The sequence below is a fragment of the Pundamilia nyererei genome, unplaced genomic scaffold (genome assembly GCF_000239375.1).
Source record: "Pundamilia nyererei isolate P.nyererei 1_Seehausen unplaced genomic scaffold, PunNye1.0 scaffold00028, whole genome shotgun sequence".
NCBI classification, from domain to species: Eukaryota; Metazoa; Chordata; class Actinopteri; order Cichliformes; family Cichlidae; genus Pundamilia; species Pundamilia nyererei.
The window spans coordinates 1,715,415-1,734,811 of NW_005187429.1; the positions used below are offsets into that span (position 1 = coordinate 1,715,415).

At 41.2% G+C, this 19,397-nt stretch overlaps 1 protein-coding gene across 5 annotated transcripts in view; it reads right to left on the reverse strand.

The window, feature by feature from the left end:
* Positions 1–2,687: 2,687 nt before the first annotated feature.
* runx1t1 (RUNX1 partner transcriptional co-repressor 1) overlaps positions 2,688–19,397 on the reverse strand; it is a 54,965-nt gene continuing 38,255 nt past the window's right edge. For 2 of the 5 annotated variants that reach the window (XM_013909668.1, XM_013909671.1), the window contains exons 4-11: positions 18,302–18,391; positions 14,042–14,223; positions 10,562–10,824; positions 9,880–9,977; positions 9,405–9,600; positions 8,566–8,634; positions 5,601–5,833; positions 2,688–4,781 (exon numbers count right to left, since the gene is read on the reverse strand). In XM_013909668.1, coding sequence (XP_013765122.1) covers positions 4,458–4,781; positions 5,601–5,833; positions 8,566–8,634; positions 9,405–9,600; positions 9,880–9,977; positions 10,562–10,824; positions 14,042–14,223; positions 18,302–18,391 — 1,455 coding nt within the window. In that variant the 3' untranslated portion in view covers positions 2,688–4,457. The remainder of the gene's footprint in view (positions 4,782–5,600; positions 5,834–8,565; positions 8,635–9,404; positions 9,601–9,879; positions 9,978–10,561; positions 10,825–14,041; positions 14,224–18,301; positions 18,392–19,397) is intronic. The other 3 variants (XM_005728371.1, XM_013909669.1, XM_013909670.1) reach the window with 3 other exon arrangements.

The window sequence follows — 19,397 nt, forward strand, 5'->3', positions numbered from 1 at the left end:
CGTTACTGCCCATCTCTGCTTCCTAGTTAAATTTACACTTTTTAATTTTTCATATTTATTTCCTATCTTATTCATAGCCCTTTCCTTTTTTTTTCTTTAGGTCACGAGCAGTTGTCTAAGCATTCCACTGCATATCGTACTGTGTATGACTGTGTACGTGACAAATAAAAATTTGAATTTGAATTTGAAACGATTTTCTCTTTGTGATGCTGACAATCAGTCACTAATGAATACTCCAGGCTCTGATCGTCTAGGTAACCCTCTGATGGAGTTATCACCTTGCAATGTGTCAAGCAGTGGCATCCTTCACGCTCACTGGCAGCTGCTTCAGAGAAAAGTTTAACTTCACACCGGCAGCTGTGATTTCACCCGTTAAAGTCGCCTAATGTCGTTGACTTTTTGTCTGTGGCCACCACACCACTGAAAATATTGCTTCCTGCGTGGACGCCCCTTTAGGCTTGCCGCTGTAATGAAATAACACAACTCTGAATTCTCTGGGCAGGAATTAACATATTTATTACACCGTAAAGAACAACAATACCAGAATTATACTGCAAAGTTTCACAGACTGACAGACCATAGTTTACAGCCCAAAAAAAGAAAAGAATTAAAATTAAGAAACAAAAAAAAGAAATAAAATCAACAAGAAACCACAGTTCTGACATAGTAGACTGGAAAGCTCTCTAGAGGACACTGACAGTAAGCGATGGAAAGACCGCTTAGCGTCAGCCTACCACTAACCTGTGGTTTTCATGTCTTAATTAAGTATTGCACAACAACTTCAAATTATTTGAGCTCTGTTTTTTTTCACAATAAATTTTCTCAAGAGAACGGAAAAACCCTCCCACCCCTGAAGTTCAACTCCTTCCCCCCCAAATTAATGCTACGGCCTTGCTGTTTGCTGTCGGCCCCTCCATTTCCCTATTGTTTCATGTTAAGTAGGAAATTTAAATAACGTTTCCCCCCATTGTGAAAAACAGGCATGCCTAAACTCATAGCCTCAATTTTTTTTTTTCTTTTCCAAGATTGACCTTTTGTATATTCCCCAGCTGACAAATCGACAAGCACTTCCGCATGTCTTAACAACAGAGAAAAAAACAATATAAAAAGAGGAGAAAAGGCGGTGGGGAAACAGGGAAGAAAAAAGAGCAAGAGAAACATTTCTTATCTGTGACCTTAGCTTGTGCCGTCGAGATGGGAATCGACAACACTTTTCTTTAAAATTAGCACAATTTTCTCAAATCTGTTCAAACAATTCAAACTCTTGATGTACTCTAGAAATGCCACAGGCATAAAGGAACATAACAAAAGTTTTTTTTTCTGTTTTTTTTTTCTCATTTCTATTTAGGTTTCATTTATTTATGAGGTCTGCATTGTTACCAAGTAGTGATATGGTTTTGCAGCTGTATGAGCTTCGACTTTGGGTTTTATATTTTCCTGTTCTCTTGTGCCCATTTGGTTTCGACTAGACCAGTATCAGCGCCGTGACTGATGCTCTTATCGTGCTGTAAGAGGTAGAGTGAGACTTGTTTGCCACCGAGGAATTTGTAGCAAAACACACATAGAGGAGGGAAAAAAAATAAAAATAAAATAACAGTAACGCTTCTCAAAGCATCATTGAATGATCGTGTTTCCTAACTTTTTTTTCTCTTTTTTTTCTTTTTAAACCCAGATTTTGCCCTGAAAATTATGAACACATACATTATTTGTTGTATACCTTTAAATACACTAGTGTTAAAACAGCTTGGCTGTTTCTTCACAGCTTCTGAGAAGTCGCTAGTAGGGTGTCAGACACCTTTTTGGATTGTTTAACCCTTTAAAGTCAAGAATGCAAGTGTATGTTGTAGTTAGACAAGGAGGGAGAGATGAGGAAGTACAGAGGGAGCAAACTGCCCCGAAACCTTTGTGGGCCTCCACTTGTTCCTTGAGGTCAGAATTTGTAACGCGCTTCTGTGTAGCACCAAGGTGTTTGGGGTGAGTGTCGGGGTAAGTGCTCTCGTACTGCGATTGAGAGGTTTGTCTGATTTACGCTAAAGGTTTTCGACAAAATTGCGATGGATTAACCCAAATGATATAAATAAATAAATACGGTACAATGGCGTTGGTGTGAAAGCCCAGTCTCACATTTACCTCTGCGAATCAAAAACTTAACTGCTTAAAGCTGAAATGGGCACTGAATCTGACAGTTGTGTAATGAAAAATGTGTAAAAAAAGGAAAGAAATCTCGAGAATCGCTTCAAAAATGGTTTCAGAAGTTGCGTTTGTGTCACATTAGCTATTATTGCTGCAGTTAAAGTGTATCTCCGCTCTGCACGCTCATCGGGGTCAATTCACACCTTCTTATTCCACATGTGAGACGAGTGCTCGTGGTTTCCAGAATATGGTAAAGATAAATGAATCCTTTTTCTTTTTGTTCATGGAAATATGAACAAAAGCTGGAGAAACGAATGCCCGAATGTCTGAGTGGACAAACCTCTTTTCAAAAATCGTTTAAATCAGGATTTTGGTCCTTGGTGTCAGTCTTTGGCTGTTTTTGGTGTTTTTATGTTTAACTCTTGTGTTAATACTGCGTGTTACCTGGTGCTTTGCAGTGTTAAAGCTGTCAATCGGAGTCTACACCTCTGCATTTGGAAAGTTAGTTTGTTAGAATATTTTTTTTGTATTGTTTTTTAAAAATTATTATTAGAATTTTTTTGGTTGTTTTTTCAGTTTTTTCTAAAAAATAACAAATATTTAACAAACGTTCAGTAATGTGCATGCACTGTTGTAACTATTTAAACAACAACAACGAAAAAAAAGACGTAATGGCTGCTCTTCTTAGCACGCAGAGTAAAAAAAAACAAAACTGAAAAAAAGAGAAAAAGAAAAACGGAGTGGGTTTGGTGGTTTACGTTTTTCCATCTCCTCCCATCCAGAGAAAGTGAGAATAGAAGATGCTAATACTACATACAAAATGACTTGATGAGTTATGGCTCTATACCGACAACACAAGTATGCTGAAAAGAAGCATGCCGAGATAACCTCTGTGACAGTGCAAATACATTTATGTATGTCCCTTTTACAAAACATTTAGGTTAGCATTCCGCGCAACATGCTAGTTCTCAGAAAAGATCTGGGTCGGACTCAAGTAGCAGCTCTGAGATATAGCTTGTGTCTTTTCTTGAGGACGTAGGGAAGGAAAACTTATAGAACTACAAGGAATCTACCACTTATACACAGAATAGAAAAGAAGCAGCTTGGGGAAGAAAAAAAAGAAAAGATAACACTTCTTTTTTTTTTTTTTATCTCTTTTTGCACCAGCTAGAGAGAAAGAGTTATGAAGGACTTAGAGTTGTGACTGGTTGAAGTACTATGCATTGTCACAATTGTCCAACACATATACAATAAATAACCATTGGTGACACCACAGGACAGAAGTCTTAAACACCATGACATCTACAGAAAACGAGTAAGAATGTGAAGAAAGATGAAAAATGTTGTCAGAGTCGAGATAGGAGGGGAGGTTGTCTGGGGCGAGTCTATGTTTCCCGAGCCTGCTGTCGAGGTCATTTGACAGTCTTGCCAGTGGGTTGATGACTTCACTTCCTGTTTGAGAGCGTCTGTGACCCACCGAGCGATCGAGTTGTATTTGGTCCGTCCTCCAAGTGTGCAAGGTTTTTGTATCTTATCCAAGAATTCTTCCTTTTACATCAGAGAAATGGATTTGTATTTCCCAGACCACTGACCTGGATATTATTACAAGTGAGAGGGAAATAACATCAGTTGAACAGCTGGCAATCTGCTGCACATCTGCCCGTTTCGTGGCGGTCTGTGGGCCGGAGATTCAGTCCATCCCCTCTCCCCTCTCCAGGCAGCGAACATGCTTATTCATCCTTTTGTGTGTCTTTCAGGATTTTTAAATCTAATATCTCTCTTATCCCAAAGTTTTCTCTGAGACAGTTACATTCCCCGTGATATGCTGTTTGATAAATGTCTGAGGTTGACTAGTCTCGTGTACAGGAAGGAAATAACCACTGACTCCAGGATGAAAAATAAAAACGTTTGAAAAGGGCAGGTCAGATATACTTGTCTTGAGTTCACGGCTATCTCTGATCAGTCTCTTCATATTTACAGGGGAAAATAAGATAAGCTACAATGACGACAACTTTAACAACAACAGGTACAAGGACAAACAGTCAACAAGAATAGCAAGTGTAACAGTAAAAGAATGTCAACTTTTAAATTCATTCATTCAAAACAAAGAATATCTTTGTGTTTCTTTAAAGTCATGGCAAGTCAATATGACCTGATTATGGACTTCCTCCTTCTATGACTACGCTGCAAGATAGAAGTATTGCCGTCTCATTCTAGTATCTAAGCATCTTTGCAGGGCAATGTAGACAGCCACGGTAGTTGTCGGGTTGTGGGCTGGCTGTTACACCTGGGAAGCCTTTGCCTCCTACCTCTGTGTGAGTTTCTTAGCGTGGTGTGCCATCAAGGGCAGAGGAGGACGGGGTGCTAGGGGTGGATGAGCGAGGGGTGGCAGCAGGGGGGGTAGCAGCCGGACTCCCGGTCCCGCTGCTTGGGGTGCAAGCGGAGGAGCTGATGGGAGCGGGGGTCTCTGAACCCGGAACCCCTCCCTGCTGCTGGCTGGCCTGCTGCTGCTGCTGAGCCTGCAGGGTCTGACCGCACACATGGTGATGCTTCTCCCAGTCTTTATGCTGGCAGAAGGAGCCGCAGTAGCGTGCCGTGTTGCAGCCGCTGCATGTCTCACTGGCCTTGCGTCCGCAGTTCCAGCAGCTCTGACGGACAGAAAGAGACAAAGTCAAATAACTCCAAAAAGTAGCAGTCAGACAAAAACCAATTTGTAATGGTTTAATGCTCTTTTCACATGAAAATCTAATCACACATTGTGACCAAAAGTAAAGAAAATTCCACACTAAACTGGGAACTAGCAAATACAACGTGAAGATTAGCAGCAGAAAGTGGTACACCACACAGGATACCATGAAAGAAGCCTCTACTTCTATGCTTGGCGCTTAAGCCTGACCCAAACCACAGACAGATAAAAAAAAATCTCTTGTTACACTTAGGGCCACTTATATATCTTGGAAACCGCAAGGAGAGCATGTCAGGGCGCCTGCATAGCCAGAGGAAAGAGGAGAACAAAGTTATAAACAACCTCTGAAAGTTCTCTCTCTGGGGCGCTTCTCTGTTACAAACATCGCTCCTGCAATTAATGTCAGATGAACGGCAGAGTTCCCTCTCAGTTAAATGATTAAACTTTCAGGTCTCTAATGGAGATTACCAAATGCTTTTACTTATTTCCTCTCAGCTCAAATGGTAGCACCCTTCCAAGCACTGTAAAGTAGCTACTCGGGGGTAATAGGTGCTTGATTATCCCTGCCTTACTTCATTTTGCTCTTCCATATGCACTAACACATAAGGGGTGGATAATCAGATTTTACAAAAATGTGCACTATGTAATATTTTTTCTAAAATAGTAATAAAAAACCCACAGCATCTGTATAATCCACCACAGCTTGCATCAAAAGCCAGACACAAAAAGACGATAATGACACTGATGATGAAAGACTGAGAATGTGTACATTCGCTTCTACCTCGCTGGAATCCTCCTGCTGGTTGATTATGGAGAGCGCCTCTTCGGCTGCCTGGCGCTTGGCTTCGGCCACTGTTCGCTCCATCTTGGCCCGCTCGCTGCTGATCATTTCGTGAGCCTTGCGCTCGGCCTCTGACACGGCTTTCTGCAGCTCTGACATGGCCTGCCGCTTCACCTCATTCACAGCCTCTTCTGGAAAGAGTGTGGAGACAGAGGAAGTCAAGCCTCCCGTACCTGCAATGTAGCGCGTGCATTTTTCACTGGACTGTATTTTCATTGAGTACACCATCGTTTTTTAAACAGGAATAACATACTCGCTGCTGCTGATTCCAAATTGCTATATGCCATTCTAAACAACCCTTTAGCATATTCACGGTCTCATTGTGCTTGTTTGTGTCTCTGTCAGGTTATCGTTCTGCTCTCCAGTCGGTCATCCCGTCTACTTCAGGAGAGAGCAGTGCTGAGTCTGAAGTTGCGTGGATGAGCAGTTTTCATATTCTGGCTAGAAGCTTTTTTTTTCCTGTTATGCTTTCAGTCAGATGCTCAGCTTCTGAGGCAGCAAGACAGGCAACTGCAGAGACCCATAAGGGCTGACTCCACAGCAATATCTCAAAATGTGGCAACAGCAGAGACTGCAACTCACTCCCACTTTAACAACCAATGGGAGTCTGCAAAACATCTCAGTAGAAAACCTCTCTTGCGCTCTCTCCTAGCTAAAGCGCGTTCAATGAGCTGCAGGCTGAGCTCGTCTTGATGTGTGTTTAAGTCCGCAGCGCGTGCTAAACTCAACTGCACACAAATGTTTTCGCTACTCAGCTCTCCTGCTGTCTGTATTTATTTATGGGAGAATCAGACCAAGCAACAAATTACAACAAAAAAAAAAAATATTTCTCCTGCTACAGATGAATTCAATTACTCCATCAGTCCAAACATGCATGTTTTAAATGCACACTATGTCTAAACTTGCATCACTGTTTTAAACACATCTAGAAGATGCAAACTAGAAAACAAAATCTGCAATGGATTATTTCACACGGCAAAGAAAACTACTTTAACTATTCATGTTTATTTTATATTTCAAGGCCAACTTTCAGCTTAGAATATTTAATATTAGTATTTTATCATTTATTTAATATCTGACAAGATTTACGAGCACATCAAGTCTAAATGTTGCAGGCTGACAGGATAACAAGGACACTCGTCAGCTGATTTAATTAAACTATTACGATTTCGTTCAAACACTGATTAATTTCTTTTTAAGAACCTTTTAAATGTCTAAATAGGCATATTTACATCAGTGTGTGACATATTAATGTAAAGTTCAATGTTCCTGGAAGATCTTGATCTTATATATTATAATTTGGAAAAGAATATCCCGAGGATATTCTCACGAGAACACGAGCTGATTAATCGCAGGTAATCACTCACAAAACGTGCTTTTCAGCCGGAGCAATATGTTATTTTATCCTTGTTTTGAGGAATGAATAACCTTCCGCGTGGGTGTTAAGCGGTGGAATTCCTACAGAACGTCAAAGCAAAAGGAGGGCTTTTTTGTTTGCTCCCATCAAGCCTGTAACTTGACTAATTGTGTATGCAAATCAGGCAATTTATATTTAAATTATGCATTTCCATTGTGATCCCAGAGGCCCATGTGGTGAGGGGAAGTGGGAAACCGGTAGGACACCGTGCAAGGTGCTTGAATATTTATCACCAACTGTAAACATTTTGCCCATTTCAAACAGATGTATTCGCCGCTGCACTCCATTGTGTTAAAAATCCTATTTTGCAATCCTCCCCGGGTCACATTTAAATCAGTCTCTCCTAAGCCAGAATATGAATGAAATGGATAACGGAAAATACTGAGGATAAGGCAAATAGAGTGAAAAGTAAGAGGCCCCTTTTATCCGACAGACAAAAGATAAAATACAGCTTTATGCCTGACAAATATGCTTCACTTTCTTAGTACATATTACACCGGCGTTAAAAATGTAAAATCTGTTTTCGATATCAGACCGACTGCATGCTTTTATAAAGACAGAAACATTTTCTCTCCACTGTGATTGAGGCGAGTTTTTAAACCAGGGTGCTTTTGTCTTTAACCTACTATGCTGCTTGAAGTCATGGAAATTGCCCCGGTGCCTTGTGATATATGCCTTGTGCATGGAATTGTGATTACACACCAAATGCCTTAGATGGAAGATCGATCAAAGCTGGTGAGGGGAAAGAGAGTACTGGAGAGGAGGCAGAGTCCCGATGGTGATACTCAATTCAATTTAAATGCATATTACTTGTTCTGAGTATCTCACACATCATGCTTGGTCAAGCAAGGGGACAATTTCTTTTCTCCAGGGGGTTTAAAAGGCAGATATACTGTATCACTGGTGGAGAATACAAAACCTCAAAGAGTGAACCCTCAGGTTTTCAGAGTGATAACAGTGACACAATGCTGTTTGTATAAGCTATAAAAAATGAATGCAAGTGCTGATTTTACTCGGGTTATTAAAACATTAAGGAGTTTCTAAACTGTTAAGTAGGATAGCTGCAGTGTCTCTCATTAAGGGGATAAAAAAAGTGCCAAAAGCAAATTGAAACCAAATCTTGCCACTTTTGACAGGAGACCACTGGGCCAGCTGTAAAAGCTCCTTATGTCCCTTATTTGACTGCAATAAAATCCTTGTAAGGCCTGACATCATATTCTGAGTGTGCAGTGCGTAGTGATGAAACTTCCTACAGAATCAGATATAGATAACCTGACTTTAATGCAAATCTAGCAAGGTTTTGTGTTGCAGACAATAGACTACACTGGGATGAAAAGGGGAGAGAGCAGGTTTAAAGGAGCCTTTCTCGTTCATCTACCTAAACATGGCCTCGAGTTCCATAAAGCATAAAGCCTTCAGACAGATTAGGGGAAAAATAGAGGAACTGTGTTTATGTGCACTGATCAGAGGCATGGGAGTTCTGCTCACCAGCTTTTTTCCAGATCTCTTCAGGGACGTAGCCAGAGACAGGCCGGTGCAGGAGCTCCCGGTGAATTTCTGGAAAGACACAAACATACAGACGTGGTAACCAGAGATCCATCAATGGCATAGTACACAAAACTATGAAATATTTAACATTTTGGTAATGTTAAACATTTTTCTATGTTCCAAAGGACTTTTTGAGACCAGTGCAATGAAACTGACTTATTATCAGCCAGTGTACACATATTTAATGTAAAAATAGGGGGCCTAGATTTGAACTCTGGGGGACTCCACACGCAATATTATTAATTCATAAAATACAACAAAGATCTTACAGCTAATAATAATTAATTTTGGACTCATTTTAGATTTGAGCTTCTTTAATAGTGGTTTAAAAACTTCCGAGCCTTAAGCCTCGGATATATTCCATTGCAGACAGGGACAGCTGGAGACCCAACAGTCATTTCTGTTTTACTTCTTTGAAGTCTCCTGGCTGGGCACATGCCTAGTTGGCACATTGTCATATAAATTCTCCACAGATAAGTCTGTGTGGTCACAAAAACAGGCAGGCACATGGAGGTCTGCACAAACCCTCTCAGAAGGTTGCAGAGTATAATCCTTGCTTTAAGAGACCTAACAGACTGCAAGGTAATGCACATCAGCTGACACCTTTAGAGTCTGTATTTAATATAGATACCTTTAAAGAACAATTAAAGTTGCACAGATTACACCGAAAAACTGAAAATCCGTAGTCTTAAAAGATGAACAACAAGCTTAAAACCGGCAGACATGCACATTAATTATAATTTAACAATAATACTTCTAGCATGTAAGTGAATCCATACCTGAAGTTGTGTTTTCTTGTGCTGCAGGGCTCTGCTGCCTTGACTGCCCGCTAACAGCGCCTTTCTTCTGCTCCTCGGCATCGCTGTATCGTCGGATCCAGTAGTTGAGCTCCTCACGGTCAGCCTCCTGGCACCGCCGCAGTACCGTCAGTGAGCGCCTTGTTTTTTCCACCATGTCCATGATGCAGTTGAGCAGCTGGAGGTGACAGGGAGCAGACACAGCGCTGAGTTTACACATAGACAGGATGAATGGGCTGATTTGAATTCAAAGAAGGTGTCTTTGTCAAGGGTAGGGTTCGTCACATACATGTAATTTCAAACATCGTTTTGACTGAGCTCATAAAGAAACTTAAAAGCATCCAAACTTTAATAAAGACTCGCCACAAGGTCTGCTAGATAACAATTTCATACGAACTGATACTCAGAAAACTTACAAAGACAAAACTGTAGAGTATAGTAATAAAATTGTTATTACTTTTCTTACATGGTCAAGGTGCTTCCACTCCTCAGCCCATTCTCTGTCTGTCAGCCTGTGGTCAATCACTTCCTCCTGCCTGGTACCTGCATGCATACCTGCAAGAATGAAAGATAGACAAATAGATGGACAGATAAACAAACAGCAACTCAGCATGACACAATCAATTACTCCATCAAGCCCTTGCTCCCCTTTTCATTTGAATTCAGTTTGGCACTCTTTCTCTATTCATTTCTTTTCCCTGCTCCCACACTCCCCCTTTTCTCTGCTATCTCCATATCGCTCTCCCACCCCGAGGGCAGGACTCAGATGACTGAGCTTCTCCTCCAGTAAACATCCATCACAAGGTGAGACATGCTAAATGTGTCTCCTATTTTTAAAATAGAGCCTAAGTCATTATCACAGCTTCATCAAGGCCAGCTTTATGCAAAAAGAAAAAAGGATCTAATATGATGATCTCACATCTAAATGTGCGTCTGCGGAGTGTTAATGTATCTCACTTTTTATGACGTCTGTGGCTTCTGAGTCTCACTGATTATAATGATAATCTGATTGATTATTGTAATAGTTATTCATCTCAGTGGACTATAAAGATATGAGAAACCGGTGAAATGTATGTAAAGTGATCTTGTGCTCTGAGATATACAGTCGTGTACACAAATGTAATCCTCAGTATCCTCACCAATGGGCCTTGCTCTCTCCCGGATCTCTCGGTGATTAGACGCTGGGTGTCTGTAGGTGTCGCGGTAGTGATGGGCAATGGCCATGTCGTCTAGCCTGTAGTGCTGTGGAGGGAGTGGGCCTGGGTGAGGCAGACCATTGGGTTGGTAGGAGAGTCCATTGGATGGGCTGAAACGCTGGGCAGGACTTATAGTGCAGGGCCGTTTGCTGGGGTGAACGTCCGGATGCAGAGCGCTGTCTCGTTCAAAGCCGTTCTCTTTGGTTCTGAGTGGAGATGCAGACAAATGAGTAATGTGGCTGTCGTTGTTGCTTAGACTCTTTCAAACAGTGACGTGGGATAATTTCCTTATTTAATAAGGTCGTAATTTTTTTCTTAGTTTCTCTTTTTTTTTTTTAAGTACCGGCAGCATTTTTCACTTGTTTTAATATTTTAGACAGAATACAGGGCCAAAGCTGGCATAAATCTTTGCTGCTATTACCAAGCTCGAACAATTTCTAGTGACAGCTCTGCAGATAACAAAAGGCTTCCTGAGGTGCATTGGATTGGGAAAAAAGGAAATAAAAGAGAGGAGAGCGGACGACACAGGAACAAATCAGTGTGATATTTACATCACACCTATTTTGTAAAAATAAGTGATACAAAATGTGTTTGTTACAGTTATTTCATACAAGAGCCAGACCTGAAGCATATCAGTACAACAACTGGTCCGCCCCCTTGTGCTGTTGGAAATATTTGAGTCCAACCTACCAGACAAAGCGCTTGCAATGAAAGGCTACTTTTCCTGGATTCCTTTTGGAATTTTTTTTATTGAAAACATGTCTATTCACAGACACACACACAAATAAGCCTGAATATGTGTGCTCGCATGCTTGCATACATACTCACACAAGTAGTTTTCAGGGGATCAGGTGGATTTTTGTTAGCCTGCTTCCAAAGATTAATGTGGCCAGGTGTGTTATTGTGTGAGCACGCTCTCACACGTGTGCTCTGTATGCCTTTGTGTGTGTGTTCTCACTTTTGTCACTTCACAGTTACAACTCGCCAACCTCCCCCGCTATCTGCAGTCCACCAGTTTCCTCTCTCTCTCTCTCTGTCTGCCTCTCTCCTCTCCGTTCCCATCTCCCTCTCTCTCTCTCTCTCTCCGATGAACAGATTGAACTTCTTAATGAGCTGTTTTTATGGGCTCCTAATGCTCATCCACAGCTCTCCATATGCTCTTTCCCTTGCATCCGTCCATCTCTCCGTCTCCCTCGACTCATCCATCCACCCCCACCCCCCCACTCTTTTCTGCCCAGCCTTGCTACTGCAACAATATTTATATCTACAGGCACTAAAGTATACGCCTGTGAACACATTTACAGTCACCTGTGCAATACCCCGGTGTGCACGCCCTGTTAAACGATACACACGTGGTAATTTGCGCGCTTATTTTTGAATACAGTTACAATTTTCTTTACGGTGATGCGATTAAAAGGCACCAATTTATATTTTTAATATGTTTATTTAACTTTAAATTTGAAACAATGCAGGAATATTATTTACTGACTAGATTTCTTTTGGAAGGAAGAAATAGCCTGTTGTGTATGATTATGCTGTATGCCACAGATGGAATTAATATTCTGGAAATGCACTAAAATGTAATGTGCACAGAGGCATTGCTATTAGAGTACGATCATCAGTAATACTGTACTCTCAGACGATATTTAAATACTGGCTTTTTGAGCATACACAGTATCTAAGGCTATACTCTAATTTTCCTGGTCTGTTTTCTGCAGGCGATGGTATTAATCAGAATGCATTGATAGTGCATTGTTGTCTGTAATTAAGAATTCTCATTCAAATTCCAATATTCTGACACAGGCTCCAATAAGTGCAGAGCAGGGTAAGCAGAAACCAGAGGTGCTTAGCCAGCCATATTGGTGCTGGAGCCTCATCTGTATGTGTTATCAGCCCATCTCCCTAGGCACACACACGCTCACGCAGAGACACACACACACACACACACACATACACCACACGCACGTACACACAAAGCACGCTCACACGTTCACACTGGATCCAGAATCGTGCACAAACACAGACACACGCATTCACACAAAGACTGCGTTTTCACACTGAATACAGATGCCTACTCCCCCCCCCACCTTCCGCATATTCCCTCTCACATTTATACGCGCACCTTTTCTACTAAGCTCACTCCCCTATGCACCAGACGCCCTGCAAATGTGCAGGTATTACAGAAAAAGTCTGCATAGCTGAGTGTTTGGGGAAAAGAGAGGTGAGAATTATTAATATCACATTCAGCATTTTTGTCCCTCAGCAAATATAAAATGTACATTTCCGTCTCCCCTGCCTGTATTAAAAATTCTGACCCCCGGGGATTTTATTTCACAAAACAATACATACATTGTAGTCTGCAGCTCCCACATCAGATATATGTTCACAAACTCCAGTGCAAAAAAACCCAGTTCTGTATGGGTCTGTGCATGTCTAATAGACTTTGCTGCAGGCTTGTTAGCCTCTGTTATTCTGATTAGAGAAGAGTGTAAAGCCAAACTCTAGATTTATAGTCTGATCTTATGGTTTGTTCATATCGCAGCTCTATCACCTCAAATTTGTTTTACTGGGGCAGCAAATGAGCTACATTCTTGAACATGCACTTACACACACCATTGGTCTGGATAGATTTTTTCTGTGCCAGACAGAGAGGAAGATAGCTTTTTTCCCCTTTTTTTTTACGGCGCTGTGTGTTTCTGGATGGAACGTCTCAGTGCTTGTCCATTAGAGCAAGCAACATTGAGTCATTACCAAAGTCCGTGACAGCAAACGGATGTAATGATTTGGCTGGGGTGGGGGGAGTTGAAGTGATGTGGAGACTCATACAAACACAGGCACACACTTTGTACTTACACACCCGAGCAAGCGTGGAAATAACTTTATAAGTTTGGAATCAAAAACACACAAATCGGAGGGCTTCATACACATTCAGTGACACATCTATTCATGCTTTTCATTACGGCACAGCTGTCTTCCGTCTTTTTTCCCTGCGTATGTGTGCCTGGGTGTAGCCAGGTCTACTTTTCCCATCTCATGTTCTCCTCAGTTCTGGCCCATTAAGAGCAGAAGCCAGGAGCTGAGCTGTCCAACGGAGCACATCATGAGACCCGGTGGCGCACTGGCAGACGCTTCCCGTACATACATTTGCACATGACACTATTGCCTTGCGTTAGCTCAGCTTGTGTCTGTGGAGTAATGCAGGGGCGCATGGGGATGCAGGCATCCTCAAAGGGATTTATGCATGAGCTCAAACAATAGAGGGTAAAAAAAAGTTTCATCCCAGGAGCTGGTAAATGTATAAGCTCTACCCACAAATTCCAGCTATCCTCTAAGAATTCCAACCCAAATCAAGATTTATTAAACACTTAAAATGATGAAATAGTAATATTTGAGAGTGATGTTCTGGTTTTATGAGTCACCCACCTGTCTGGTGTCCTCCTTTTGCCATTCTCATTCACATCCAGCAAGAGCTCTGAGGAGTCTACTGGGGAGGTGGTGCTGGTGTCCAGGAGTAGCTGCTCATGCTGGGCCAGGTACTGAGCCGGGTTCTGCTTGGCCAGCCTGGCACAGTGCAGCAGCTCCCTCTGAAGGAGCGGCAGGTTGGCCTGCGGGAGGAAACAACACTTGATTATTACGGGAAATTCACAAGAATGCTGATGACTGTTTCCTGAGAGCTCAAAGGAGGTACAAGAATGTGAGGAATGCGTGCCTTTCAGCCTCACAACATTTATAAAGACATTTTCAGGTAAGTCTCCTTTGGTGAACAATCATTCAGACTGTGAGCTGGTTACTGTTTACTAAAACTTCTTATCTCTGAAACACAATATTGAAACTTTGGAGGTGCAAAAAGTGATAAAAATGTACTAAAAGTAATAAAAGTGGCACTTATGACTTACAGAAACACTATGCTCTGCTCTGAGTGCTTTACGTTGTAACAAAGGTAAATGTAATCATATTAATGCTCAGGAAATGTAGACAACACACAGTCCTACCACCCGACATGTTACCATCCCACACAAAGAACTGAATCACACATAAAAGCCAATGTCTTATAAGATTTTTATTCCAAATACCACTTCATTGTAAGAAGAGATCCATGTCTCCCATACCATCTCACCCCTCTTTGCTCATTATTCCTGAACCACCGCAGCTTTCTGAGACCCAGAGTGCATTAGCGGCCGTAAAGTCTCTCTGTGGCATAAAATTTTAAAAAACACAGCAGCTATTTTCAAACTCTTTGGCATACTGTAACAAGGGGGTCTACTTTCTTGTGTGGAGTTACGGGGCCATGCAGGTATGCGAACATCGACTTCAAAGACATCTGATGGCGTGCATTATGAGGCAAGAAGATGAAAGTGTTGCGTCAAGCAGGCTTAGAATGAGAGTGGGGGCTATTTTGGCGAGGCACATCACAAGAGCCTTTGGAGAGGCCATCTTTGCAAGTTTTAGGTCCGTTAATCTTTGCTTTGTCCTCACTATCATAATCTCTCTCGCAAGTCTCCTGCTTCTTTTGTGGTTCCTTTCCTTTTTGTTTTTTTTTTTGTTGTAATCTTCCTCACAGTCTTCACTCCTTTATTCTTCTGTTTCCTGCAGCTGCACACAGAAGTAACACTACCTGAACTGGGCCATGTTTTGTTTAGTAGTATTAATGTTGTAATCACATGAAAATCTCTCTCTAGTAATTGGCTGCAGTAAGAGAAATGCCAGCCGCTGGCCTTCGCTTTACCTGCCCGAGTTAATGGTCCGTTAATAGTTTATGATCATAATTACCCTCTGGAAAAAGGAAAAAAAAAAGAGAGAGAGCATAAAATAAATTGCTTTGACCCTGGTGAACTCATCTTATATTAATTAGAGGTCATCCTAATTGCCAGAGGAGATGTGGGATACATTAACAAAAAGACTGAGTCAAGAAATGCAGACCACTGAAGAGACTGGATCATTTTTCATATGATAAAGTGCGGCGATTTGCTTCCGCATACTTATGTTAACCAACATCTGCACTTGTACCAAAAAAAAAGGGGGGAAAAAGGCACATTTCAAGTAATGTTCAGCAGCCACAGCTAAATTCTACTTGGGGTGATTTATTGTTCAAATACTGCTTTTGTCATTTTGTCAAACGGTGCCAAAAAACAATTCAGAATATGCCACATTTAGGATGTGCTGCACTTCATCAACTTTCTGTTCTCTCTGTATAATTTGCAGTTGGAAGAGAAAGGTGACTTCGTTTTTTGCATGTCTATTTTGCCCTATTTCAATTATTTTCTATCGCAACAGACTCTCTCCTTCTCCTTCACTCTCATACACATACACACACACACACACACACACACACACAGCTGTATGTGTTTATTCCCCCGTCTCGCAGCACTACTCACACTTGAATCTGACGCAAGAAAAAGAGCGAACTTTAAAAAATGGCACAACTTTAAGTGGAAGGCTGAGACGCATTCATATCTTTTAAGAATCGTGTGGCCCGCGTCTCGCCAGCACATCACGTCACAGCCATTGTGTGGTTTATGATTGCCTCCTTCCAGTAAAGAATCCCAACCAATTTGCGGTTTAGCATTAAGAGAAAAGGAAAAAAGAGTTGAGTGAATTCGAGAGGGGGTGGGTAGTTGGTGGGATTGACTCGGTATAACATTAGCGTAATGAAAAACCTTGAGCCCTGACATGCATTGTTGCAGCTGTGCTTCGACGCACCTATAAAAGCTCCCCCACACCTCCAGTTGCTCTCTGCTACCATATGGTAGCTGGCATTAAAGGCCCCGCAGTGGGAAGACACTAAAATTAGACTGGGGAGAAAGAGAGGGGCTGAGAAGGAGCAATGGAGGAAAAAAAAGAGAGTTGCATCTTTGATTCCGCAGCCATCCCAGTGATACAATAACCATCTGGCGAGGAGAGGAAAAGGGAAGGAGGGACTGGAGGATGGATGGATGGAGAACAGTAGATAAACAGAGAAACGAAAGGGATAAAGACAGAAGGAGGCAGAGGGAGAAAAAAAAATCTTTCACAAGAAGCGAAAGAAAATGAAGAAAACTTAAGGGCAAGGGAGTGATGTAGGAAAGAGAGGGGGTGGATACAAAGCTCCTGTTTGTATCGTTAACAAAGAGTAATGGCAGTTCTAGTGGGACCAATTTCTGCTGCCCATAACCACGCTGACCCTTGGTGGATAACATAAACTTGTGAATGTCAGTTGACACATGCACACATCTGCAAATGCAGATGTGAGTGCACCATGTAAAGTGAGAGGCTATTGTGTTGGGAAAAGATGCCGCCTGTGTTTTCAAAAGTAACATTTACCCATCTGTCACTCAGAATCTCTATTAATTCAAGTTTTTTTTTTCTTTTTTTAGATAATTCTAACTTTTATAAGGCAGAATCTGTAGAGAAATTACCAGATTTTTGGTACCGCAACCTATGGTCTGATGATGATTTAGTTTTTTATTTGCTTTTTAAAAAAAAACTGAATAGAAAAAGCTGATTTGCATTCATAAACAATGCCCAGACGGGAAGTTTTGATCCGGATATCCGCTGGCTACATTGGAAGCACTGAAATATTCACCATTGTCCCCAGAGATTAGTCATGAGACAATAGCGGATGGGTTCCCAGATTGCTCAGTTACAAATAGCAGAGAGTCCATAAGAAAGACTGATGCAAATCAAGAAGAAGACTGGAGAAGAAAACAGGAAAAAAATGGAGCTTTTTACCTTTACAGAGGTGTGCAAAAGAACAAAAAATGAGTGATGCGTTAAATATTACACCCGTCGCTGCTCTCCATCTTTCAGTAGCTCACTGATATTGATCTCCACTTCACCTGGACCCATTACATGGTCTAACCTTCTGCTGCTCAGTATAAACCTCAGTCTCATTTGTCATCCGTGACTATCATAACAAATCACGCTACTGCCCCCAGTCTCAGCCCCTAGTTTAGCCTTCAGAATATGCACCAAAAAGCACTACATGCACCTATCTCACACAAACCACACATTAAATAAACATTATTCCCTTTGTGGATACAAATAGAAATAATTTCATCTCCTTCACTTTTATCTTCCACACTGTGATAGATATGAGAGATATGCTGTTGTGACTGAGGGAAGGGCACAGATGCTTAAGAAAGTGTTCTTTCCTCTAGTAACATACCATGTTAATGGTTGAAATGCAGCTTAGTGGGAATAAGGGAAATAATGACAAAAACAAGCCAAAGACCAATATGAAGATGAGGAGGACATAAACAGATACGTTGTCCTTGGGGATAAAACCACAGTCATTCTGTTTCAGTATATTCACTGTGTTTATCTTTAAAAAACAACAACTTCTTTCCATCCAAACACTCTTATAAGAAAAAATTCTGCCTTGTGTCAGCGTTTTGCACTATATAGACAAACTGAGCAAAAGAAAAGAAGAAAACCCTGAAAGCTTCTCGTCAACAGCAGAGAAAGTGAGTAAGAAGCAAGAAATAAACAAGTGAGGGATGGATGAAAGACGGGATAAAAGTGCAAAAAAGAAGAGAGACTCAAAAAAGAAAGAAAAGAAAAAAAAGAGCAACAACAGGGATAAATATCGTGAACATAAGTATGCACATCTGGAATCTGTGCCGGCTAAATGCTTTCCAGATTTCATTGATCAAACAAACAGGCGGGCAACCTTCTTGTTGTAAACGTGTACTGAAATGCCTCTACCTTCAGAAAGGGTATGACAAAAGGTCGCAGAGGGAAGTTGGTGGCTTCTTGCAGCTTGGAGTGAAATTCTTCGATGGTCAGAGTGGAATTCTGGAGAAGAGAGAGACACAAAAAACAAACACATGAATCCATGTGGAAGGCATTAAGTGATAATATTACTTATTGGAAGCTAAGCTATATCCTGGCCTGGACTGAGCATTTTGGGTTTTGTAATAGGAAGCATATGGGCAGGCCACAGCGAAAAAGAGCCACAGAAAACAAAGGCACACATCTCCTTCCATCAGAAACAAACGCACATACAGGAGTCACATCATCCAAACACATCCTGCACGAAGGACAAATGTGTCTGATTAAAAAGGCTTTTGTACGAACGCTGATGGAGTTTATCATACGTGAGATACAGGCTCATTTAAAAACAGTTATCTCTGTATTTATTTAATCATTTAAGTATAGTTGCTTGTGGCTTTCCACTCTATTTTCACATTACCACATGTCCGCTCGTGAATTATAATCAGAAGCTGAAACACAATGAGGATTTTCTATATCTGGAAGACATCGGGGACATGGATAATAATGCACTGCATTTAATAATTTATGCTAATCAAACTAATCATGGGGTATTCACACAACTTTTCTGTTGTACATGTGTGCATGGCAAGCATTCTTTTCTGGATCAATGTTTTATCATTTATGTACAACTCTCTCTCTTTTTTTTTTACTGATCACAGAGAAGAATAACCAAAATACATTTCAGCAGCAGGAGATTGTGAAGAAAAACAGTGTGTGCATGTGTGTGCATGTGTGCTTTTTTTCCTGTAATAGTGCAAATGTGGAGATGGTTTAAGCGTCTGAAGCAGTGGGGGGGTTGGTCAAAAAGTGGGTTACGCATTGCAACTTGTCAACTTTAGCACCCAAATAAAGTCTAGTTGCTGAAAGCTACATCAGTGTCTGACAAGACAGTGTCACTATTTTTAATTTTCAGCATGAGGTATTCCCAGAATACAAAGGAAGAGGTAAAAAAAAGCAGAGATGGAAAAAGGTGTGCTTGCACATGGCAGAGGAATCTTCTATAAAATAAATAAATAAATAAATGGGG